This window comes from Temnothorax americanus, unplaced genomic scaffold (genome assembly GCF_048541705.1).
Source record: "Temnothorax americanus isolate GAGA-0224 unplaced genomic scaffold, ASM4854170v1 Scaffold61, whole genome shotgun sequence".
Classification (NCBI taxonomy): domain Eukaryota; kingdom Metazoa; phylum Arthropoda; class Insecta; order Hymenoptera; family Formicidae; genus Temnothorax; species Temnothorax americanus.
Genome location: NW_027509762.1, coordinates 462,338 through 489,911, shown reverse-complemented (window position 1 = coordinate 489,911; position 27,574 = coordinate 462,338). Strand labels below are relative to the sequence as shown.

Below are 27,574 nucleotides of genomic sequence, written 5' to 3'. Positions count from 1 at the left end.
ATAATGCTAGTAATAATTGATTTACATTTTACTGTTGTAACATAGTGTTTTATTCACTTATAACACTTTAACCATTTTAAATGTTGAAAAACAATATTTGATATACAGAACTGCATGAAGTGAATATTATGTCTGATGACAATATTTCCTTATCATGCTATTTCATTCTATTTCATCTAATTTAATCGTAACTCTTTACACTTTTGCAGCAAGAGCTTCAAGATCTTTGATACATTGCTGAAGAGTTGCTTTTTCCTGTTCAGGAGTGATAGACTTCAATACTCCATTCACAATCCACTGCACCATATGCTTCTGTGCGATTCGGCGTTCAAGATTTTGTATTTGCACCTGGTAGTCAAGACGCTTCTTCACCTGTAAGCAAAAGCAAATAAAAATTTTTGAATCGTATACTTTTTTATTTTTATAAAGAAATTTTGTACAAAAAGTGATATATTGAATATCACTAAAATATAACATTTTATATCTGTTTAATATAGTTATGTTTTTAAGAAAAACTTGTTTTCTTTTTAGCAGTAAAACAAGTATATGCCAAAAATTTGAAAGTTACTAATCTGAAATTTTTATTCAAATTTATTGAGTTTGAGCCATTTTCTTAACTTTCAAATATGATAATTCTATCTATATATACACAATATATATGGAGGGGTAAAAACCACCGTGGTGTAAGTCAAATTTTTTTAAATATTTTCTCGTGTGCATAGATGCAATTTATATATTGTACAGATTGCATTTATGCATACGAGAAAATATTTAAAACATTTGACTTACACCACTGTGGTTCTTACCCCTCCATATATAGAATTACCATATTTGAAAGTTAAGAAAATGGATCAAACTCAGTGAATTTGAATAAAAGTTTCAGATTTATATACGTTATAGTTAACAACGGTTTTCTTTAGTTACTCAGTGTGTAACATCGCAATATTTAACATAATTAATCATTAGTAAATTTATATTATTTATTATCTAGATCTTTTTAATTATTTTATATTCCACAATGTAAAACAATTGTACCTCTTGGTAGACTTGCACCAAGCGTTCTCTATATGTTGCTTCCAGCTGCATCTTAACGTTTTCCTTCTTAATGTCCATTATCATTTTTTGTCCATCCAAGCTCGCTTGCACTTTCTTTTCATGAGAAATTACATTTTCGTAATCAGTCACTTGTTTGTTCCTAGTCTCTTCAAGCTCATTATGGTACTTATCTATTCCTTTATCCAGTATCTCAGCAAGTTTTGGACCAAATAGCTTTACACTTGCTACACATATTATTAACAGAGATATTCCGTTATAAAATTCGTGCTCCAGGACATAAATTTCCTTGGAAAGTAGATAAGTGCTCACGCTTATAGCAAATACATATGGCCCTAAAAATAAAATAATAATTAGTGATAATAAAAAAACGCTATCCCTTCTTATTTATATATTACAAAACAATGTATGTGTACAAAAAAACGTGATTGTTAAGAAAACAAGTTAAAAGTGTAAAGTAGATTTTTTATAAAAAATTTCCTTTTGTATGAAACAACAATTTGAAGAAACTTAATATATTTGTCTTCTGTAAGGATAGAGTTATTTTCAAGAATTTCTCTCTTTCTCTCTCTTATGCACAAAATATTATAATATAATATATAAATCAACAGTACTTCTTAAAATAATATTTAGGGAACAGAAGATTCCCTTAAGGAGAAAATTAATAATAAATAATTTTTATAAACTAAAAATTTTATATAAAGCATCAATGGTTTATTTTTCAAATAGAATCTTAAATTATTTTTCTTATTTACTTAGATAAACACCATTATACAAAATTTTCTAGCAAAAATTCATATAAATTTATTCAATTTTAACAAAAAAATTATTAATTTCTAATTTTAAAAGTAGATCTTATCCAATATAAAACTTTACCTAAAAATATTTTATTTTATATTTATGTAATTTTCTATAAATGTGAGAAATCATTATTTATGTGAATTTGTCGATATAAAAAATCATTTTCTCGTTATAAAAATCCTATATACGGCATAGAAATATATACATTATTCTAAGACAGGTATATAATTATTAGGTATTATCTAATAGCGATTACTTACCTGATGCACCAGTTTTTGGATAGAATGCTTGAAACCACTCCTCAGGTATAAATCCATGTCTAACTGGAGAAGGGTCAATCAAACGTTTAGGACGAGTTGGTTCCGTTGCTACTGATGAAGCACTTTGTGCTCCACGTACAGCAGTGGACAGCAACTGAGCTACGATAGAAAATATATAATATTATCACAAAGAGTTAAGAGATAAATTTTAAATAAATTATATTATACTCTTTGCAACAGTTACAATAACATAGATTTTTGTATATATATATAAAAGAGAAGGATAAAACGAAAATTACATGATATTATTGGAAAACATCAAAGAAGCAACTTCAATTTCTTGAAACATGTCAATATTGTCAATATAATACAGAGCATAAAGATTGTCTATAAAAAAGATTAACATTTTATTGTTGAGGGATCGTAAGCTTAAATATTACACATAACTAGTATATAATATATAAATAAAATTTATATGACATATAAGTTTGGAAGATATTGAAATTATGAATGTATTTGTGTGTCATTACATAACAGAATAAGTAAACTTTAATTTGTAATTAACGAAACTGTCCATCCATCACAAGTGTGTTGTATAATATAATATGCAAAAATACAATGAGGAACATCACAATTGATTTACCATTGCGAAGAGCCAATCTTGACAGCATTTTATACCAAATGTCTATCACTTGCTGCCGATACTAACAATGGCGAACACCAATAACACCATACCCGAAGGCCCGAGCCCGAAGGGTCAGTAATGGAGTAATGGCGGATTCAGACTACACGACAGATCGACAGATGGTCTGTTCTTTTTCGCTGCAGTTCTGCACTAGTGCAATAAGTTAAATGGGCGCGTTCAACAGACCGGGCCGCTCAGTAGCAGTCGGACGTAATTGGCTCTTACTTTTAGAACCAACCAATCAACGCATAGTGTTGATAAGACGAACTCAACAGTTGTGTCTGCTGAACGCGCCCAATGGGAGTCGCAAAATAGTGAGTCGCAAGAATTGACCAATCACAGTCGACTATTCTCCTCAAATTAGATTGTGATTAGTCAATCCTTGCGACTCACGACTGCGACTTGCATTGTAGACCCCGCATTAAGGTGCGGTTACATGGACTGAATTTTCCGTTCCTACTATACGCGTCGCGCGCGCGTTACGACGCCGCGTTATGAGTTATTCAATCAAAACGTTTCATTTTATGACGTCATTTTCGACAAGATCTTGCGTCGGAAATGACGTCATAAAATGAAACGTTTTGATTGGATAACTCATGACGCGGCGTCGTGACCGTCGTGACGCGACGCGCGACGCGTCGTTTGTCGTTAACCATTCAAAACATCCTATATTACATTACTTGTGACGGGATGTTTAGATTGGTAAACGACAGACGATGCGACGCGTCACGACGCAACGCTACGAAAGACGAAAAACAGCGTCAATTTGTATTCTCACTGAACGCGTCGCGTCATATCAACGCACGGGCAGAACATAACCCAGTAAGAGGAATAAAAGTCGCGTTTGAAGAATATGTGTTAAAAATAAATGTATATGAATAATATTACTCGAACTTATACAATTGAATAATAAGTAAATAAATATCTTGTATTAATATATAAATAAAAATAAAAAAAGTATATAAAGTAATACACAGCTTTAATTGAATTAGAGTGTAAGTAGGTATATTATGAAATATCTGAAATAAATTTAATTCATATTCAATCTTTTTTAGGTTACATATTATTAATTATCGCATTATTAATGGGTATTTTTACTCCAATTATTCAATATTTTCATTTATATTGTGTTTGTAGAATTATGGAAGCTTATCGAAGGAAATGGCAGACAAAAGTTATGGATATGATGATACTTCATAAAAGAGACATCGTGAAATTGGGAAATTTCGTACTTTGGTGAATGCCACAACGTAACCAAAAGTCGTGCGTTTCGCTAGGCTCTATAAATGTGAGTATTCTTGTCCGCCATTTTGTATCCAGGTATGTGAAAACATAACCTTTTCGTATATAAGCGTCAATACGCTTTTCGGTCTCGCAATTAATGTAAAAATGAAGCTGAAATATCGATTCTGAAAAACTGAAAATAATTATTCAGTTTACACCCCTCACCTTAGGCTTATTCGACGCGTTTTTGCACGAAACGAACGAATCTGGCAAAAAAAGTGTCGCTCTGCCCCGCGACGCGAGATATTAATCGTTAAAGTTGACAGAAATCAGGTTATGATTCCTGTCATACCGACGACATGTAGCAACACTGAAAGTTTTCACACATGAATTGACGGAAGACGTAAGACGTAAAATGTAAGAAAATCCACCAATCAGAGTCGACTATTCCTCTCTTTAAGAGGAAAGAAGAGGGGAATAGTCGACTCTGATTAGTGGATTTCCTTAGGATTTACGTCTTACGTCTTCCGTCGATTCGTGTGTCCAGGCCTTGAACTGCACTGAACGTGCCCTGCGGCCACATGCGCATGCTCAGTGGTCGCACGTGCATGTAAAACTGCACCAATTTCAAATAAATCAATCGTGCAAAATAACCAAGCATCTCGATTGAAGCAGTTAGGTCTTAAATTGTAGATGTTATGCATGCACACACACACACGGAGGGGGGTTGCGAGGGGGGCCTTTGCCCCCCCTCCTCCTCCACCGCACTCACCCACCGTTAGGCAGCGTGGACCACGCTTTACAACTTAAAGTACATGCTAAGTTGTAAAGCGAAATTATAAAGTACATGCATGGAAGGGGGTGCAGGGGAGAAAAGCCTTCCTGTTCACGTGCGTTCACGCATGTAAGCCCCCTTGCACTCCTCCATGCATGTGCTTTAATTATTATAATTTCGCTTTACAACTTAGCATGTACTTTAAGTTGTAATCAACGCTGCCTATCGGCGGGGTGAGTGCGAGGGAGGAGGGGCGAAAGCCCCCCCCCTTCGCACCACCCCGTGTGTGTGCGTGCGTGCGTGCGTGCGTGCGTGCGTGCGTGCGTGCGTGCGTGCGTGCGTGCGTGCGTGCGTGCGTGCGTGCGTGCGTGCGTGCGTGCGTGCGTGCGTGCGTGCGTGCGTGCGTGCGTGCGTGCGTGCGTGCGTGCGTGCGTGCGTGCGTGCGTGCGTGCGTGCGTGCGTGCGTGCGTGCGTGCGTGCGTGCGTGCGTGCGTGCGTGCGTGCGTGCGTGCGTGCGTGCGTGCGTGCGTGCGTGCGTGCGTGCGTGCGTGCGTGCGTGCGTGCGTGCGTGCGTGCGTGCGTGCGTGCGTGCGTGCGTGCGTGCGTGCGTGCGTGCGTGCGTGCGTGCGTGCGTGCGTGCGTGCGTGCGTGCGTGCGTGCGTGCGTGCGTGCGTGCGTGGTGGCGTGCGTGCGTGCGTGCGTGCGTGCGTGCGTGCGTGCGTGCGTGCGTGCGTGCGTGCGTGCGTGCGTGCGTGCGTGCGTGCGTGCGTGCGTGCGTGCGTGCGTGCGTGCGTGCGTGCGTGCGTGCGTGCGTGCGTGCGTGCGTGCGTGCGTGCGTGCGTGCGTGCGTGCGTGCGTGCGTGCGTGCGTGCGTGCGTGCGTGCGTGCGTGCGTGCGTGCGTGCGTGCGTGCGTGCGTGCGTGCGTGCGTGCGTGCGTGCGTGCGTGCGTGCGTGCGTGCGTGCGTGCGTGCGTGCGTGCGTGCGTGCGTGCGTGCGTGCGTGCGTGCGTGCGTGCGTGCGTGCGTGCGTGCGTGCGTGCGTGCGTGCGTGCGTGCGTGCGTGCGTGCGTGCGTGCGTGCGTGCGTGCGTGCGTGCGTGCGTGCGTGCGTGCGTGCGTGCGTGCGTGTGTTCAACCTCAGTCCCTCCTAATAACTAGTGACTGACTAGTGACCTGGAGATGCCGTCGGGAGATCCGGGAAGAGTTTTCTTTTCTGTATAAGTGTTGGAGTTCCCTGGAAACTTCCTAGGGTTTGGAACGCGAAGAGCATCGCAGTTGCGGCGGTGTCCGGATCTTTCCCTCGGACCTTGAAAATCCAGGACTATGACTGACTAGTGACTGACTAGTGACTAGTTAGGAGGGACTGAGGTTGAATATCCTTCAACCGTAGAAACGGTCCTCGAGAGACACATGTTCGGCTGTGGTCGGTCAGATGTCAAATGCATTTGACTAGTGACCGCTTCCTAACTAGTGACCGCAATGTGTGGACAAGGTAGAGACGGATTCTTTCTCGATCGACTCAGGGAAGGCTCGAATTAATAACTAGACACGATGACACGTCGACGAGCTGTGATCGGACTTGAAGCGACGCGCCGGCTAAAAACTTCTGAAGGTCACTCAGGAGAGTGACCTTGACAACATATGTCATCGGCAGGTGGGGTCTTTTTATGCATAATTACCCAAACTGGCATTGTTTAGATATATTATTACAAAAAGTTATATAAAGATTTAAAAAAAATTTACTATATTCTATAGTTTGTCGGTAACTTTTAATCTGTACCCTCATTTAATAAATAAAGAGTTTGATTATATTCAATAATTATAATATTTATTAAATACTTATTACAATACACGCACGCACGCACGCACGCACGCACGCACGCACGCACGCACGCACGCACGCACGCACGCACGCACGCACGCACGCACGCACGCACGCACGCACGCACGCACGCACGCACGCACGCACGCACGCACGCACGCACGCACGCACGCACGCACGCACGCACGCACGCACGCACGCACGCACGCACGCACGCACGCACGCACGCACGCACGCACGCACGCACGCACGCACGCACGCACGCACGCACGCACGCACGCACGCACGCACGCACGCACGCACGCACGCACGCACGCACGCACGCACGCACGCACGCACGCACGCACGCACGCACGCACGCACGCACGCACGCACGCACGCACGCACGCACGCACGCACGCACGCACGCACGCACGCACGCACGCACGCACGCACGCACGCACGCACGCACGCACGCACGCACGCACGCACGCACGCACGCACGCACGCACGCACGCACGCACGCACGCACGCACGCACGCACGCACGCACGCACGCACGCACGCACGCACGCACGCACGCACGCACGCACGCACGCACGCACGCACGCACGCACGCACGCACGCACGCACGCACGCACGCACGCACGCACGCACGCACGCACGCACGCACGCACGCACGCACGCACGCACGCACGCACGCACGCACGCACGCACGCACGCACGCACGCACGCACGCACGCACGCACGCACGCACGCACGCACGCACGCACGCACGCACGCACGCACGCACGCACGCACGCACGCACGCACGCACGCACGCACGCACGCACGCACGCACGCACGCACGCACGCACGCACGCACGCACGCACGCACGCACGCACGCACGCACGCACGCACGCACGCACGCACGCACGCACGCACGCACGCACGCACGCACGCACGCACGCACGCACGCACGCACGCACGCACGCACGCACGCACGCACGCACGCACGCACGCACGCACGCACGCACGCACGCACGCACGCACGCACGCACGCACGCACGCACGCACGCACGCACGCACGCACGCACGCACGCACGCACGCACGCACGCACGCACGCACGCACGCACGCACGCACGCACGCACGCACGCACGCACGCACGCACGCACGCACGCACGCACATAATACTTATCACAAAACATTCTCATTCTCATAAATAATCTGAATGGTGTCCTCTGTGAATATATTCATATTGGAAATCAACTTGTCCACTCGAGACAAAATATTCACTTAGAATTATTGGTGATCTAGTACTTGTACTTGATATATTTTGTACATCTAACCATTGACTAGTTTCTAATTCTACTTCTTGATTGTATTCTTTTAAACCGTCTTTTTGTTCTTCATACATCACATAATTATGCAAACAATCTGATGCAATGGCTATAAGATCCGCTGTTTCTGGAAGCATACTTTTAGCTGTATGGAACACTTCAACGGTTTGCGTAAATGCCAAACGCACTCTTAACGGTTCTTCTAGTTCTTGAATGTCTGTAATTGTAGATTTTTTGTTTCTTCGTTAAATTTTTCCCAGAATATGGTTTCGTTATTCGGGTACATAATGGAAACGCAGCATCAGCAATAAAAAAACCAGGCATAGAGATATTATTTCCGAGAAGATGAGTGAAAAACGTAGGCAAATTATATAAATTTTTTCCAATGTTTGAAGATTCAAAAACGCCTCCATCACTATTTCCTCCATAGGCTCCTATATCAACTAAACTAAATCTGTATAAGTGATCTGATATGGCCATAAAAACAATGCTAAATTGTTTCTTGTAGTTAAAATACAAGCTCCCAGAATTAGGGGGACATCGCAAAAGTATGTGTTTCCCGTCGATAGCTCCAAAGCAGTTGGGCATATTCCATTGGTTTCAGTATTCAAGATATTCTACCACTGTTCTTCAGTAGGACATGTTAAATATAGGCCTTAATCCCAGCAAACACGGGTATATTACTGTTATATTATCTTGATAAAACGAATTGTAACACGCAATATAACATTATTGTATCAGGTTATGCGGAGGACCGGGGGGCGGCCGCCTCTTCCCCGGCCCGCGTGGCATTTCCCGACGGCGGGTGACAATCACGCGTAAACACGCCGTCCCGCCCACATTGTGAGCAAAACCGTTTGGGTGGCCGGCGGCAATCAAAACGGGTGTGCCCGCGCTGTTTACAGCGCCAGCAACACTCGTGTCGGTCGTATGCGGTAGCGGCGAGCGCGGGTTGCGGGGCGGCAGGCTGTCGCGCGCGAGTCCGCTCTTCGATGCGCTCGAACTCTTCCGCCTGGCGCAGGATCTCGCGCGTCCGGGTGACGGAATCGCGTCGGATGTAGAGCTGGTACCGCGGGTGCATATTATCGTAGAGCGCGTCGAGCCGGTCTTCCTCTGTGAACCCGGTCGCTCGGCGCATCATGGTGAGCATTTCGGTGGCAAATTTGCGGTACGGTTCGTCTGGTCGCTGCATTCGCGTCTGTATTTCGCGAATGAGTTGAGCGCGGTATCGTCGCGGGAGGTAATACTCGCGGAAATCGGCGTGGAAGTCCTCCCAGCCCTGCCATGTGTGCCGGTTATTTCGGTACCAAAGAAGCGCGTCGCCCTTAAGTAACTCCGGAAGCCCCGCCAGTATTTGCGCGCCGGAAATCTGGTACGCGTCTTTAAGTTCTTCTAGCCGCTCGAGAAACGCGACGGGATCTTTGCCATCAAAATGGCACCCCCATTTTCTTATTTGATCCACGACTTGACCGGGGAATCCGGCCGGGCGATCGCTTACCGCCGGAAGAAAAACTTCGTACGGTGTTGCCGGAGCCGACGGCGGGCCGGTCGTTGTCGGCGCGAGGAGCGATCCCGGCGGCTGTATGACGATCGGAGGCACCGTTTTCGTCTCGTTGCCCCCCGCGGCGTCGGTTCGCGTCATCTCGGGATGATCGGTCGCATGAGCACTCAGGCGTTGCCGTAGCTCGTCCATCGTGCCGCCGGCGTCGAGTTCGTGCCCGTTCAATTAGCCCGCGCCTTCCAACGCCAGGAGAAACATTACAATCTCCGCCGCCGGGACCGGCGAATCGGGGAGTGGGTGTGGAAACGCGACCGACCCCTGTCTAACAAAGAAGCCGCATTCAACGCGAAGCTCGCTCCAAAATTTATCGGTCCACTCGAAGTTCGCCGCATCATCTCGCCAGTAATAGTCGACCTCCGTAGCCGCCAGGGAAAATGGTACCGTCACGTGCATGTACAGGATCTCAAACGCGCGCCCACCGATACGACACCCGTCGTACACGATCCCGACCTGGAAGGGGAGCCCGCCGACGAAACCGCCGCCGCGACCGTACATTACGAATCCACGCCGACGACGCGCGCTGAAACTGTTAGCGCCGACAAAAATATTATTGTCAGGGACCGTGAATATTATTGTCAACGGGTAAGATCACCGTGGAATATTATTGTCACGCCGAACAAAATAAAGATGGTACGACCTTCCCCCCCGGATAAGCCAGGAAACCTGGCGACGATAGGAAGCGAGCGAACAACGCGGCCACCGATCCGTCAGATCGACTGTCACCATGACGGAAGACACAGCGACGGAGCAAGCTACGGAGCGAAATATCCTGCGAGAGATCGAGGAAATCCTAAGAGAGGACCCCGAGCCGTACGATCCCGCCAACCCCGGGATCGGGCACGGGTGGGCCACACTATACCGCGGCGATCCCGAGCCCACGCCGCCACCAACGCCGGAGAGACCCGCACCTCCACGGACGTGGCCTCGCATCGGCACCATCGTGCAGAGGTCCGACGCAGCCAACAGAGCGAAGCAAGCGTGGCTGACCACGCCGCCGCCACCGCTACCCCGGCGACTGCAACCGCGAAATACGGCACCGCTAAGGCCACGACCAGCCCTCAACCCGGCCCGAGTGATGGGCCCGCTGCCACCGCCGCCGATACCGATCATCGTCGCGCCCCGGGATTACCGTGGACGTGCCACATTTCGCACGCCACGTCTCCCGCGAATACAAAACCCGACTCGGGAACAGGCGCTGGCACATCCGATTCAATGGAGATGGGTCCGTTCGATGGATTAAGGAGAAATCCCAGAGCACCACGGGGTAGGTCCAGCCAAGGTCAGCCGACTACCCCGACCGGCCATCAACGCATGCCTCAAAGTTCAGGCATACTAAGGGGGGGGTGATGTAACGATGCACCCCCACACATGCATCATTCCCGGCGAAGAACTGCCGGATGCCGCCCGACGATCTCCGTCAGGCGAGGAAAGGGCGCGGTGCGCCCACCTTATTTTTAAACGAAGTAACTGCGATCGTGTGCGCGGCACTCCGCCGCACCGACATCTTCCCGGGTCTCCGACAGAAACCGAGGGGAGCCGAGCGCCGCCGAGCGCGAGTACGCTTACCGCCACGCCGATTCCGCTCCGCTCCGCCGGCGGCGCGGCTCACGCGGGAATCGGCCTCCCCTCCCTAGCGTACCACCCGGGCGAGTATAAAATACCGGCGCCGCGACAGATAGATACTCCAATCCGAGTCTAGCTACCTGTGCTCCGCTACCCTCGGAGACGAGTACCTTTTCCGCTTCCTAGGCCAGCTCACGAAACGGGGTACAGCGTTCTGTGCCTCGCTCGAGAGTTCTCGAGCGCTGACCGCCTTCCTACCCGGGACACCCCGTCTGCCACGGTAACCAGGGGTCGAGCGTGCTCGGCCTCTCGACAAGAGTTCTTGCCGCCGGAACAGTCGGACCTCCTCGTCAACCGATCGACCAGCCTGGCCCCTGGCCGTTCGTTTCCCTTACCTCCGCGCCGCATAATTAACACCGGATCGTATCGCGAGAAAAGAAACCGCGCCGGATAACACACACGCGCCCGCGCCGCGATTCTCGCGCCGCGGGCCGACCAGCCATTGGCCGGCCTCAAGGCCCGTTCGCACGCGTACCGCATCGCGCCGGTGCGGACCACCTGATTCGCGTCCGCCGCATAAACCGAATGCGCTCCCGACATTTGTAATTATCGCGGCCGTCTCATAGCATATAATCCGCCCGCGTCCGCCGCATAAACCGAATGCGCTCCCGAAATTTGTAATTATCGCGACCGTCTTATAGAATATAATCCGCCCGCGTCCGCCGCATACACCGAATGCATGGTAATTATCGCGGCCATCTTATAGCATATAATCCGCCCGCGTCCGCCGCATAAACCGAATGCGTTTCCGTACTCTGTAATTGAACCACTGTAATAAACCACGTTCCGTATCAAAACTGCCTTCTGTCTCTGGGCCTACCATCGAACTCCTGGTCCGGCGAGCTAGTCTGCGTTCGATATAAACAGCCAAAAGGCAGGCCGTTACCCGCAGGCGATCTGAGGGTCCAGGGTTCGAGTCCCTGTTCGGGCGCCATGTACGGTCGCGGCGGCGGTTTCGTCGGCGGGCTCCCCTTCCAGGTCGGGATCGTGTACGACGGGTGTCGTATCGGTGGGCGCGCGTTTGAGATCCTGTACATGCACGTGACGGTACCATTTTCCCTGGCGGCTACGGAGGTCGACTATTACTGGCGAGATGATGCGGCGAACTTCGAGTGGACCGATAAATTTTGGAGCGAGCTTCGCGTTGAATGCGGCTTCTTTGTTAGACAGGGGTCGGTCGCGCTTCCACACCCACTCCCCGATTCGCGGTCGCCAGTCCCGGCGGCGGAGATTGTAATGTTTCTCCTGGCGTTGGAAGGCGCGGGCTAATTGAACGCGCACGAGCTCGTACGCCTCGTTCAAACGACGGTGCACCGGTGTGGCCGGACCGGCCGCGGACGGCAGGCCATTTTCCCCGGGGCGGCGTAATTCGCGGCCGTGATTTAAAAACGCGGGTGTGTAACCGGTCGCGTCGTGCGTTGCGGTGTTATATGCGAACTGGAGTTCTGGCAGGTGCTCGTCCCACGTTTTATGTTTCTTGGCGTACTGCGCTATCATTGTTTTAATGACGCGATTAGTTCTTTCTACGGGGTTGCAGTGGGGTGCGTATGCCGGCGTGAAACGTTGTCGGATACCGCACTCGTTTAGTAGTTGCGCGAGTTGTTTTGACTTTAGTTGCGTACCATTGTCCGAAAGAATCTCCTCCGGACAGCCGTGTCGGAGGATGATGGTTTCGGTAATATGCTTTACGATCGCGGGCGCGGTGGCGCGTCGTAGCGGGCGGAGCTCGACCCATTTCGTAAAACGGTCTTGCATATTGAGCAACCATATGTGCCCGGCGGCGGATCGTGGCAACGGACCGACGAGGTCGATGGTGACCTGTTGCCATGGTCGTTCGAGGGCGGTCGGGTGCAGCTGGCCGGCTGGTTTTTCCTGCGCCACCTTATGTGCGAGACAGGTCGCGCATTCGCGGACGTACCGTGCGATATCGCGGAACATGCCGGGCCAGTAAAATCGTTGCGCGATCCGCGCGATTGTTTTGGCGATCCCCAAGTGGCCGGCGGTCGGGGCGTCGTGGTAACGCGCGAGAATCTCGGGGCGTTGATCCTTCGGCACGCACTCTTTCCACTGTTCGTCTGCCGGTGTATCTTTAAAATCGAGATTGTGGAGCACGTGTTTCCACAGTCGGCCCTGGTCTATTCGGAAATCGGGCGCCTCGTGTGGCGCGGTTTCGGCTGCATGCCACATGCGCGTATACCATGGGCACTTCGGGGCGGTGACGCTGAGGAGCTCGGGTTGCCTCGACAGCGCGTCCGCCACCTTGTTCAGTGTCCCTTTACGGTATTTAACGTCGAAGTCGTACTGCTGCAATTCAAAGGACCAACGTCCCAATCGGCCGGACGGCGACTCTAGTTTCTGTAGCCACTTTAACGATTGGTGATCCGTGATCACCGTGAACCGGTACCCCTCGAGGTAATCGCGCATCCGCCTGATTCCCCATACGACTGCCAGACACTCCAGTTCGGTAGCGCTATAGTTTCGCTCGGCGTGATTCAATGTGCGGCTAGCGTACGCGATGACACGCTCGCCCTCCGGAAAGTACTGCGTGAGTACGGCTCCCAGACCCGTGGTGCTGGCGTCCGTCTGGAGGTGAAATTGCCGCGTAAAGTCCCGACAGGCAAGGACCGGCGCGGTGGTCAGCGTGCGTTTGAGTGTGTCGAACGCGTTTTGCTCGGCCTCCCCCCAGGCCCATCGGGCCTGCTTGCGTGTCAGCGCGGTGAGCGGCGCGGCGAGGGTGGCGAAGTCTTTAATGAACCGGCGGTACCAGCTCGCGAGCCCTAAAAATTGTCGGATGTGTCGTACGTTCTGGGGCACGGGCCAGTTCGCGACGGCGCTAACCTTGTCTGGGTCGGTGCGGATGCCGTCGCGGTCGACGATGTGGCCGAGATACTTTATACGGTCGGTACAGAAACGGCATTTTTCCGGGTTAATCCTTAGCTTCGCGGCTCGGAGTCGGCGGAAAACTTCGCGCATAACGCGTAGGTGCTCCTCGAACGTTTCAGTGGCGATCACGATGTCGTCCAAGTATACGAACACGTGCGGCCATAATTCGGGACCGAGGATCGAGTCGAGCAAGCGCTGAAAAGTCGCCGGGGCCGAATGCAAGCCGAATGGCATAACCCGGAATTGCATCAGCCCTTTGCCGGGGACCGTAAACGCCGTTACGGGTCGGCTCTCCGGCGCGAGGGGCACCTGCCAGTACCCGTTTTTTAGATCAAGGGTTGACAGGTACCGAGCCCCCCGTAATCTATCTAGCGTCGCGGTGATTTGCGGTAGTGGATACGCGTCTTTTTCGGTAAGCTCGTTAACCCAGCGGAAATCAATGCAAAAACGCGGTTTGCCGTCTTCTTTTCGTACGATCACGATCGGCAAGCTCCAGGCGCTGTGCGACGGCTCGATGATGCCGTCCTGCAGCATTTTTTCGACTTCTGCGTCTATGATCGCCTGCATCGCAGGGTTCCGCGGTCGATACCTCTGCTTAACCGGGCGGACGGTTTTTACGCGGATTATATGTTCCCCGCGGTCCGTGGGGCCCTGCACCCCTTCGAACTGCGCGAGTTCGTCTGCCAGAAAACGGCGGAGGCGGTTCTCCTCGGTCGTCGCGTCCTCCTCGTGAATGCCCCCGACGGTGGCTGCTATCGTGTCGGCGCTGGGCGGCGGCGGGGGCGGGATGGCGAAATCCATTTTGCCCCACAGGTCTACGCCTATCAACATGTCGCAGTCTAGCTTGGGCATGATTTGGAACCGGTGCCAACACATGCGTCCTTGTACGGTCACGGGGAACGTAATTAAACCCGGGATGTCCGCGTGCGTCCCATCGGCGAGATATACCCGCCCGGTAATTGTCGTGATTGTGAAGTTTGCCGCCAACGTTTCCGCGGTGCTCGCGTTCACGAAGGAGGCTTCGGACCCGGTGTCTAAGAGAGCGTCGAACGTTTGGTCCGCTACGCGGACGCTCAGGTGCGGACGCGGTTTGTACGTTATGCGGAGGACCGGGGGGCGGCCGCCTCTTCCCCGGCCCGCGTGGCATTTCCCGACGGCGGGTGACAATCACGCGTAAACACGCCGTCCCGCCCACATTGTGAGCAAAACCGTTTGGGTGGCCGGCGGCAATCAAAACGGGTGTGCCCGCGCTGTTTACAGCGCCAGCAACACTCGTGTCGGTCGTATGCGGTAGCGGCGAGCGCGGGTTGCGGGGCGGCAGGCTGTCGCGCGCGAGTCCGCTCTTCGATGCGCTCGAACTCTTCCGCCTGGCGCAGGATCTCGCGCGTCCGGGTGACGGAATCGCGTCGGATGTAGAGCTGGTACCGCGGGTGCATATTATCGTAGAGCGCGTCGAGCCGGTCTTCCTCTGTGAACCCGGTCGCTCGGCGCATCATGGTGAGCATTTCGGTGGCAAATTTGCGGTACGGTTCGTCTGGTCGCTGCATTCGCGTCTGTATTTCGCGAATGAGTTGAGCGCGGTATCGTCGCGGGAGGTAATACTCGCGGAAATCGGCGTGGAAGTCCTCCCAGCCCTGCCATGTGTGCCGGTTATTTCGGTACCAAAGAAGCGCGTCGCCCTTAAGTAACTCCGGAAGCCCCGCCAGTATTTGCGCGCCGGAAATCTGGTACGCGTCTTTAAGTTCTTCTAGCCGCTCGAGAAACGCGACGGGATCTTTGCCATCAAAATGGCACCCCCATTTTCTTATTTGATCCACGACTTGACCGGGGAATCCGGCCGGGCGATCGCTTACCGCCGGAAGAAAAACTTCGTACGGTGTTGCCGGAGCCGACGGCGGGCCGGTCGTTGTCGGCGCGAGGAGCGATCCCGGCGGCTGTATGACGATCGGAGGCACCGTTTTCGTCTCGTTGCCCCCCGCGGCGTCGGTTCGCGTCATCTCGGGATGATCGGTCGCATGAGCACTCAGGCGTTGCCGTAGCTCGTCCATCGTGCCGCCGGCGTCGAGTTCGCGTCGCGTGAGTTCTTCGATTAGCTCGTTTTTCGGTAGTTTATATATCCACGCTTTGGCCATTGCGTATCCTGGTCTTCTGTCTCTCGGAACGATCAAAACGGTCCCTGTTCGGGCGCCATGTAACGGCCTGCCTTTTGGCTGTTTATATCGAACGCGGACTAGCTCGCCGGACCAGGAGTTCGATGGTAGGCCCAGAGACAGAAGGCAGTTTTGATACGGAACGTGGTTTATTACAGTGGTTCAATTACAGAGTACGGAAACGCATTCGGTTTATGCGGCGGACGCGGGCGGATTATATGCTATAAGATGGCCGCGATAATTACCATGCATTCGGTGTATGCGGCGGACGCGGGCGGATTATATTCTATAAGACGGTCGCGATAATTACAAATTTCGGGAGCGCATTCGGTTTATGCGGCGGACGCGGGCGGATTATATGCTATGAGACGGCCGCGATAATTACAAATGTCGGGAGCGCATTCGGTTTATGCGGCGGACGCGAATCAGGTGGTCCGCACCGGCGCGATGCGGTACGCGTGCGAACGGGCCTTGAGGCCGGCCAATGGCTGGTCGGCCCGCGGCGCGAGAATCGCGGCGCGGGCGCGTGTGTGTTATCCGGCGCGGTTTCTTTTCTCGCGATACGATCCGGTGTTAATTATGCGGCGCGGAGGTAAGGGAAACGAACGGCCAGGGGCTAGGCTGGTCGATCGGTTGACGAGGAGGTCCGACTGTTCCGGCGGCAAGAACTCTTGTCGAGAGGCCGAGCACGCTCGACCCCTGGTTACCGTGGCAGACGGGGTGTCCCGGGTAGGAAGGCGGTCAGCGCTCGAGAACTCTCGAGCGAGGCACAGAACGCTGTACCCCGTTTCGTGAGCTGGCCTAGGAAGCGGAAAAGGTACTCGTCTCCGAGGGTAGCGGAGCACAGATAGCTAGACTCGGAAAGGAGTGTCTATCTGTCGCGGCGCCGGTATTTTATACTCGCCCGGGTGGTACGCTAGGGAGGGGAGGCCGATTCCCGCGTGAGCCGCGCCGCCGGCGGAGCGGAGCGGAATCGGCGTGGCGGTACGCGTGCTCGCGCTCGGCGGCGCTCGGCTCCCCTCGGTTTCTGTCGGAGACCCGGGAAGATGTCGGTGCGGCGGAGTGCCGCGCACACGATCGCAGTTACTTCGTTTGAAAATAAGGTGGGCGCACCGCGCCCTTTCCTCGCCTGACGGAGATCGTCGGGCGGCATCCGGCAGTTCTTCGCCGGGAATGATGCATGTGTGGGGGTGCATCGTTACAGTTATGTACACGTTAGTGGTAATTTCCCACTCATGTGTATTGGGGTGCGTTCCGTATGCCGGAGTGTTCATCCGGGCGAAGTGTGATGTCACACTCGAGGTTGTCTCGTGAAACGGAACGATTCTTGGACGTCGTTGCGCTTGCGCATATATGATATACATGTTCCATATTCCTGTATGCTTTGTGATTATATTTTAAAGTAACACAAAAAACATGAATTAAGTACTTGTAACTGAGCCGAACGGAAATGTTATCAAGGATGAATCAGGAAATATTCTGGTTTAACAACAACCTGGTAAGTGCTTCTTTTTGTATGTTATGTAAACGTATACTTTTGTGGTATAAATTATAGAGGTTATGTAAAAATGTTTTTGTTATTCGCACATAAATTTTGAGGATGGCTATAAATATTAAAAATTTTAATATTGTTTTATTGTTACAGGAAATGCATTAATATTTATTACTTCTTCCCAAGCTGCTACATTATTTCCAAACGCTGGAATTCAAGCTGAAACGGAGTCTTCAAGATCTGACCTTATTACAGATAATGAACAAGAAAACAACACTACAAGCAGAACTTCTTGGAATTGAAATGAGATTATAGAGCTAATAAGTTTATATAAGTCTCATGAACATCTATTTAAAAGCACGACAATGAAAAAGGATAAAGTATGGGACATGATAGCTCAAAAGTTACCGATGCACACAACTGAGCAAATAAAAAACAAATTTAAATATCTGAAACAAAAGTATATGGAAAAGAAAGATAACATGGGTCAAAAGAGCAGTAGAGCAGGTTCGATAAAATTCGATTACTTTTTTGAAATGGACGAAATATTTGGTCAGGATCCTGACGTGCAGCCAGTGTCAATTGCATCTTCTTTACGAGGGATTAAACGTGCATCCAAGACATCATCGATTGAAATTGAAGAAACTTCATGCAGTGACGATGAAGAGATTACAACGAAGAAAAATAAAAAGTCGAAGATAAGAAAAAGAAGTGAATTAGCAAAACAACTAAGTACATACGACCAAAATTTTAAAGAAAAGGAAGCTAAAAAAGAAGAACGTCATACTGGAGTTAATGGCTCGACAAGATGCAGCTCTAAAAATTTTAGAAAATATTGCAAATTCATTTGCAAACTTACCAAATACTAAAAATTAATCATTTTGATAAGATTAATATTATATTATATTATATTTTGTTTTCTTATTTTTAAAGATTGCTAATAACATTTTGTTTTAATGATTACGGATAATCGCACTTAGAAAGTATAAAATACTTTTTGTTTTCAATATGAGGTTTTTATTTAGCTTATATAATTCTATTATTTTATAAGAGTTATAAATTCATACAATAACATTTCGTATTGTATTGCAAGGTAAATCACTAAGGTAATGGAGATTGTTATACCAAAGAAATACTTTAATTTTTTTTACAACAGTTCTTTTATGTTATGTGCTGTAATTCTGGAATGGAACTTTTAACCGAGCTTTTGATTTATCTGTTGTAAAAAGTAAGACTGAAATTGACGTGATATTTTACTTTTAGACTGATGTGATACTACTTTTACATTATATGTGATACTATTATTACCTGTAAGTATTGCAAAAAATAAATAAATATATTATATTTAAAATATAGTTAACGTTCTCAAGTAGCTTATAAGTAAAATTATTTGAGTTAAAATACTTTGTGCTCAATTAGTAGCTTTTAAGAAAAACTATATTATCTATTACATGTTATGTAACTTTCCAATTTTATATAAGATGAAAAAGGTTTTTAAATACAACTATATTTTTGAAAAAGATCGAAAATACGGAGTAATAAACTGTAAATGTGAAAAGTGATGTTAGATTAGATATGAAATAAAACCAATGATTCATGAAATTTGTGATTTATTGAAACGGATACAAATTTTCTGCGATCCTGTCTCGTAATGCGTGACCTTCTCTTCCCAGTTCTTGTGCATTTATTTCGTAATTAGCTGCTTCATTATTAACATTGTCGGCATGATCGCCACCACTGCTTGAAGCCCTTCATCTATAAACATGTCTCGTATTTCTTGATTTTCTTCATTATTTAAACATACGTTGTGTAAAACGCATGCAGCAATTATTGTTGGTGCTATGTAGTCTGTCCGATTCATGTCTAAATATTTAAGTCGCCTAAATTTTCCAAATAAAAGGGCAAAACAACGTTCAACTACTTGGCGAGACTTGGCATGGCAAGTATTGAAATGTTTTTGCCTTTCGGTAACATTTCTTCTCTCGATGTAGGGAGGTATACACCATTGGAAAACGGAATATGCTTTATCCCCGATAATAAATTGCCTTTCATCAAAATAATTATTCGAATGATTCATGAATTCTTCGTATATTGGCGAATTTCGAAAAATCCTTATATCTGATACTCTGCTAGGATAACCCGCAAAGCAATCAAGAATTGACATTCTATTTTCGCATATTACTTGCAGAGTTATGGCATGAAAACATTTTCTGTTAATGTAAACATCCGGATTTACACTTGGAGCCTTGATAGCAATATACGTTCCATCGATAGCACCGATTATGCCTTCTATTCCAGCAGAAGCTTGAAAAGATAGTGCTATGCGTTGGCGTTGTTCAACATTTGGCCAAAATATAATTTCTGGAGAAATTTCATTTAAAGCAGTCACAACCCGCATAAAAATAGCAGATAGTGTAGACTTTCCTAGGTCAAAACGACTACCGACTGATCTGCAAAATAACAAAAATGTTAAACTACAAAATGAATATTTTGCACTTTTTATAACTTGTTTACTTACCGAAAACTGTCTGGTGTTGCTAATAGCCATAAAAAGGCGAGTAATTGTATTTTTGGATCTGTAGTTTGGTGTCCAGCTGCTCGAGCACTTTCTAATAGAGGAGCTATTCTATTTTGGAGCCATTGAAAGCTTGTCACGGTTATTCTGAAGTGACTTTGAAATTCGGAAGCAGTAGACATATCAATAACTCTTTCGATAAAACCTTCAATGCGATGAGGCCTGGTTGCTGGATTATTAATGCGGACTTTCAATCTGTCCAAATACAATATCATTTCTTCGTCGCTATCTTTATCATCATTGTTGTCATTTAGATCAAAGAATATTAATTTGCTTAAATAACTGATCACAATTAAACCAGCTGCCTTTAAATTATCCATTAACAGGTTCTATCTACAAATAAATAACATTAAACTTATAAGGGAACATTCCCAACTCGGAAATTCAAAAAATTATGAAACTCTGGCAATACATAAAGAACATTCTAACATGTAATAAGCTATTTTAGGCAGTAAAAAAATAGCTTATTACATGTCAACATGTCCTCTATGTATTGCCAGTTTCATAACAGAACATAAACATAACCTACAACGCAAATCCACATGTATTTGACCGTCGCGCTTTATTACACCACGCCGTTCTGCGCATGTCAGACGTTTTTCGTCGGAGTCCCGAGCACGACGAGAAGTTGTCGTCCGGGCGTTTAGAAATTGTGAAACGGAACGCAGTTATGACGTCACACCTTGGTAAACGGAACGGTTTTGGACAAAAAGTTGTCGTCCGGACGTTTATACGGAACGCACCCTTGCAGTAATATAACGTTAATGTAAAGCATAGATAACATGTAATATAATCTTTAAAGATGTTACCAAATGGTTATGTAACATGTATGTAAATTTAATAAAAAGTTATAAAACTGTAATATAAATTATATAATTGTGTTATGTAACTGTTAATTTCTTGTTACTGAATAATTATATATTAAATTGAAAATAAAAAATGTCATTGTTACATATTTGTTACAAATGTAAATATCATAAATATCAAATTGCGTGTTTTAAATTAATTTTAAGCAAAACTAAATAAAATTTATTGATTAGTTTTACATGTAATTAATTACAGAATTTGATATTTATACATACATAAATATTAAGATATGTAATTAATTACATGCAAAACTAATCAAAATTTGATTTAGTTTTGCTTGAAATTAGTTTAAAAAAAGCAATTTGATACTTATGATATTCACATTTGTAACAAATATGCAACAATTAAAATTAATAAAATCATATATATATATATATATATATATATTGCTCTAAATTAAGTAATAAACAACAATAATTGCATATAAGGTTTTTTTATGTTTATTATTATATATATTTATATATCATATATTATTATATATATTATGTAAATCTCGTGGAACAGACATATATTATTATAATAATTATAAAATAGAGTTACATATTTTGTTACAAAAACTGTTTGTTTCAATCGAAATACGTTTCTTAACTTTACTTATACATGTATATATATGCATAGAAAACATGAAAAAAATAAAATCTGACAATATTATCGAATAAAAACTAAAAATGACAATTAAGATAGAAAAATTAAAAATTAAATAATAACCTTTGCTTCTTAGAAGAAGTTATTTATTAGACTTAACTTAAGAAGTCACTATAGTTTGTCTCTGTTCGATGTGTTTTTCTTTCTCTCCTCTCTGCTTTCTTTGTTTCGCGAAACGTAGCCATTCCGCCACTATGTTATCAAAGTCAGCCTCTGTCAAAGTTGCGTGTTGTAAAGTTATTTCTCCTGAAAAAAGATAATATAGAGTTAGCAAAACAATTTTAAATTTGATTAACAGATGCGTGTTTAATAACATAATAGGTACAACATACTTCTCATAATTTTAATGGAATACAAGTCGGATCGAAACTTTAAAATTTTGGCGAATGCCTTTCCAGGAGCAGTTCATCGCACACTCGCTGGGAAATGGTACATCGCAAATTTAAATCTGGATCAATATCTGGTTCTGCTTTATTATTACGCCTAGCGATGTTATGCAACACTGCTGTCGCAATGATAACAGTCATCACTCTGTTCAAATGGTATCGCATTCCAAGTGCTAAAATCGGAAATCTTCTTTTCCAGATACCGAAAAGACGTTCAATTATATTTCGCGTACGAATATGTGATTCGTTGTATAGTTGTTCTGCAGCAGTTTGTGGATTTGTTAACGGAGTTAGAAGATATTGCCTTAGAGGATAAGCAGAATCTCCTAATAACAAACCGTTATTATATGCCCCATTTTCAAAGTTTGCTTTTAAACGGCTATTATTAAAAATCGTACTGTCATGTACATACATTATACATGACACAAGATCTGATCATATAAGTTCATATATGGTCAGACATATTATTATGTGTAGCAGATATGACACTATACATAATCGTATCTGGCCTCACATGGTCGTATATAAAGAATGTGTGTTCGGCCATGTAAGTAGCTAAGCAATATATACTTCTACCCTCAGGGCGAATTGCGGGGGTCGGGGGGGGGGGGTACGTTCCCCGCGGGGGGAACGCCATAAAAGATCGGCGAGGGGGGTCCGGGAGGAGCAGCTGGGGGGGGTAAGAGTAGGGAAAAAAAGAGTGGGGACGGACGAGGAGTGGGGGAAGAATTCCACTTCTGGCCTCAGGCTACTCTGGAAGGGAGCGGGGAAGGGGGGTACTGCGATACCGACGGTGCGCGAAGAGGGAGCGTCGTCGATCGCGGCGAGGCGCGTACTGTCGCCCGGGCCGGACGTGGTTTCTGGCCGCCCGTTTCTTAAACGGCGAAAATCGCGAGTCGTCCTCCCGCGAGAGGGAGCGTCGATCGCGCGCTTCTTCGCCCCGACGGGCCGGACGCGGTTTTCCGACGTATCGAGAGAGAGACCGAGAGAGAGAGAGACGATACCGCTCTCTTCGTTCACCCCGAACCGTACGTTTCGCTAATAATATTTTTTTATCGCGCGTCCGAACTCGTTCAAGGTCGCTTTTGACGTCGCGTCCTCCTTTTGTTTTGTTTTTTTTTCCTTTTCTCGATCGACGCTGCGAGCGGTCGTCGTTGTCTTCCCGCGAGGGGGAGCGACGATCGCGCGCTTCTTCGTCCCGACGGGCCGGACGCGGTTTTCCGACGTATCGAGAGAGACCGAGAGAGAGAGAGACGATACCGCTCTCTTTGTTCACCCCGAACCGTACGTTTCGCGAATAATATTTTTTTTATCGCGCGTCCGAACTCGCGTTCAAGGTCGCTGTCGACGTCACATCCTCCTTTTGTTTTTCTCATCTCGAGCGACGCGGCGAGCAATTGTCGTTTTTTTTTTCCGGGAAAGAGTTTATCTCTGGGTATGGAAAACCAAAACGTTGAGATAACGAACGCGTATAAAAAGAGTTTTGCTCGCGACGGCGCGGCATACGGTGACGCGGATTGACAAATGTATCGTGACAGAGCGGTGCGAACCGATCGGAACGGGAATAAGTTGTTTTTTAATGCGGTATGAGCGACGAGTACGCGGAACTTTGTAAGCCAACGTTCAATCCTGAAATCAGGAAACCGATCGTGAAAATCAGCGAACCGTTCGTGAGGAACGAGGATCCGTCCCCGAGGGACTGGGATCCGTCCCCGAGGAACGGGGGTCCGCGACGCGTCGACTTAACGAGATATATGATTCGTCGTGAAATTGGAATCGCCGATCTCCGATCTCAGCGGAGTTTTCTCGATCCTCATAATTACGCTGAAACATTTTTTTGGCGGACTGTAGATGGAGATGTGTATTTAGATTTCGACATGTTAATGGTGAAATTTTAACATCAGCGACACGTATTTGAGAAATGAACGATCGCCGCGATCACTCGTCCGCGGAATCGGACGTCGACCTATTCTGTCGCGAGCCCATGCCAAAGTTTTCGTCCGAATCGGACGACGAATCGGCGAGGGTCGACGAATCGGCGAGGGTCGACGCGTCGTCAAACGCGCGCGCTTCGGTGGTGAGAGAAGACGCGCGATGGAATCTGGCTACCCATCATCTGCGAAGGGAAATTGGAGCGCGAAGTATTCGCGAGCGAGAGTGGATAGAGACGACGATGGCAAACTCCGCTAGGGCGAACGATTATATGCGCCGCCTACCCGTCGAGTATTATCTTTATTGCAAGACGTTGTACGGAGGAGAGGTGATACGTAGGATTCAAACCTATAGGTCTCGTCGTCTCTTCGCTCGAGTGAGATTCAACGTTCCCGAGGGCGAACCCTTCTGGATGCGATGTGGAACGAGTGCGACGAGTTGCTCGACGCGGACGAGTACCGCGCGTGGACACGGCGATGCGACGAGTGTCTCCGACTCCTGCGGGAGGAGTGTCGAGTCAAACGCTCCGGGAGGCGAGGAAATACGGGAGCCGTTATCAGAGCGGCGGCTCTAATAGCGCGATTGGAAGGTTCGAGGGAGGATCTGCGTCGACGATTCGAACGCGCCGTGGGTGGAAGGATTTTCGTGGTTCGAGATCGATACGGCGTTCCGACGCCGCGTACCGATCGGCGCTGTGACGAACTCGACGTACATCGAACCCGCGCGATTTCTCGAAGACGCGAAGGACACCGTGCTTGAAAAAAAAAAATATCGCTCACAAGTTTTTTTATAAATTGGATAAATAAACATATAGATACGCGCATGTGTATCTCGAGACAAAATATATGTTATTTTATACTTATTTTCTTTATTCGTATCTTATAAAATAAATATATACAAAATATATATTATAGAAAAATGAGCGTCGATGTCAATTTTTTTTCCTATTTCTATGTGTTCTATCCCACCTACGTTTTTTCTCTCGATCTTACTCGCGTTTTCTCATACGCATGTTCTCTCAAATCCCATTTATTGTATAGTAAAAATCAATTCCGATGAATGTATACAATTTTTTATTAAGGTAGTTCGATGATGAAACAACTTTTTTGCCAAATAATAATATGTTTTATATCGAAAGAACTTTCATGAATCGCTTAAACCCAGAAAAAAGATAATTCACTTTCAAATTAAGTGATTTTAATAATTTTAACATTGGTCTAATAGGAAAAAAGAGGTATTTTCTTATGAATAATACAAGTCTGCGAAAAAATCTTTTGCCAAGAATGTTCAAACGATATATATCGATGAAGAGAGGACGCAATGAGAAAAATCTATAGTTGAAGATGAACACGATCCACCGTACAGTTTTTAATTAATGTTGAAAACTAGTCAAGCGACGCGTTAACATACTTTATTTTAATCTGTTTTAGGCAAAATATTATTTTACAACCTAAAAAATTATTTACTAATGGTCTTTTTTTACGTTGTTATAAAGCTTTGCGATGCGTTATTCTATTCTTTTATAATCATAAATAAAAAAAATTGTAAACATTGTTTTGACCTCAGCCTTTCATTATCGAACTACCTTAATAAAGTACACGTTGTGTGTGTAATTATTTTTTTTGTTACAATACAGATGCCTTATCTATCCACGAATTGTGCGAACTGTCCATTCCCAACCATTTCACGTACACTCGATTGCCGCGCTTACGCAGGACCTTTTCCACGAGATATACGTCGGGATCGGAGACGCGCAGCAACTCGTGCTCGTAGAATCCTCCGGCTATCGCCTCCCCGCGAATGTCCCTCAGTAGATACGTGACGGGATTGGTTCTTTGCACTCTGGCTATGCGAAAGATCTCGGTGGTCCAATTGGGTGTGTAGCCCTTCTCGAAGATCGTTTTGAATTTGCTCACGCGCACCGGGTCGTCGACTCGAAACCTCGCCGGCGCGGCGATCTTCGCGCGACTGTACACCGTGCGCAGCAGCTTTTCGGCGACGGTGGGCGTCACGTCCGCCGGACGCATTCCGATCGTTCTGTGTCTGCGACGATTGTAATTCGACAGGAGGCTCGGCAGCGAGTCGATCCATCTGTACGATCCCTGAAGCGTGAAGAGCTTCCACATGTCGTTCTTCAAGGTGCGATTGAATCTCTCCACCACCGACGCTTTCATCACCGAATACGTGGAGTAGTGATTCACTTTGCGCGCGTCGAGAATCTCGCGCACGTCGGCGTTGTAGAATTCCTTTCCTTTGTCCGTCTGCAGATTCTCAGGGCATCGCGCGTCCTCGCGAAAGATCTTTCGCAAAGCCGTCGCGACCTCCTTTCCGCTCTTGGTCTTGAGCGGGATCGCCCAGGCGTACTTGCTCAGCACGTCAATGACTGTCAGAATGTAATTGTTACCCGCGTTTTGGCGCGAATAGGGACGCATCTCGACCACGTCGGCCTGCCACAGATCGTCGTAACCGCGCACCACGACGCGGCGACGGGGAAAGTTCTTCCTCGCCGGCGCGTGCAGTTCCTCCACGAGTCTTCGTTTCTCCGCGCTCATTGTTGAAGAAGGTTCAAAATATCCTGAATTTTGGCGATCTTCTCGTCGTGCTTTTCCACAGTCTTTTTTACATCGAGAAACTGGTTTCTAAATTCTCTTATCAGGTTTCTCGAGTTCTTTTTGGCTTCGGCGATCGCTCCCTCGACGAAGTTCCTGTTCGTCGCGTCCCCGTCGTCCTCCGGCGCGGCCACTCGCCGTATCCTGCGCTCCAACGCGTCGTAGGAATCCTCGCGCAGGCGGAGCGCGTCGTTTCGCAACGTCACGATGTCGTCTCTCAGACCTTGGGTCGCGTTCGTCACAATGACGCCTGTGAAATTCTGATCGGCGGAGTTCTTCTTGATTTCTTCGTTCACCACGCCCCTCAGTCGTTCGATCGCGTCTTCCACGTAGCTCCTGTTTGCCGCGTCGGTGCCGTTCTCCGGCGCGGCCACGCGTCGTATCTTGCGCCCCCTCGCGTCGTAGGAATCCTGATTCAAACGGAGCGCGCTGTTCTGCAGCTGATAGATCACAAAATCGACGTATCTTTTGTTCGTCGCGTCGGTCTCGATCTGCGGATCGACTACCCGCTGTATTTTGCGCTCCTTCGCGTCGTAGGAATCCTCGTTCAAACTGAGCGCGTTGTTCCTCAGCGTTGCTATTTCACCTTTGACATCATTCATCACATCGAACTTGGCATACGCGATCCAGACATCGACGTAGGTCTTGTTCGTCGCGTCGTCGCTGTCCTCCGGCGCGGCTACCCGCCGTATCTTGCGCTCCCTCGCGTCGTAGGAATCCTCGCTCACGAAGAGCGCGTTGTTGCGCGTGTAATTGCGCAGGGATTCGATCGAGGAGCGCAATCTCACCGTGGACGCACCGTCACCGTTGCTCCGATTCGTCAGAGACATGCCGAATTTGTTCACGGACATCGCGCGCGAGGAGGCGCCGGGAGCGCGCCGCGATTCGTACTGCCGTCGCGATCCGCGCGACCGATCAATTTATGACGAGAC

The 27,574-nt window shown here is 47.8% G+C and overlaps 1 protein-coding gene and 1 pseudogene across 2 annotated transcripts; one reads left to right on the top strand and one right to left on the bottom strand.

The window, feature by feature from the left end:
* Positions 1-26: 26 nt before the first annotated feature.
* Positions 27-2,918, bottom strand: Atpsynb (ATP synthase subunit b, mitochondrial). The gene is made up of 4 exons (XM_077420883.1): positions 2,758-2,918; positions 2,115-2,273; positions 1,036-1,388; positions 27-372 (listed from the first exon to the last, which is right to left on the bottom strand). The coding sequence occupies exons 1-4, from the start codon at positions 2,783-2,785 to the stop codon at positions 196-198; spliced, it is 717 nt and encodes a 238-aa protein (XP_077277009.1). The 5' UTR covers positions 2,786-2,918; the 3' UTR covers positions 27-195.
* Positions 2,919-17,561: 14,643 nt separating this feature from the next.
* Positions 17,562-18,983, top strand: LOC143905422 (uncharacterized; annotated as a pseudogene). Its single transcript, XR_013259195.1, has 2 exons — positions 17,562-17,634; positions 17,782-18,983. The product of XR_013259195.1 is annotated as an uncharacterized LOC143905422 (transcript).
* Positions 18,984-27,574: the final 8,591 nt, after the last annotated feature.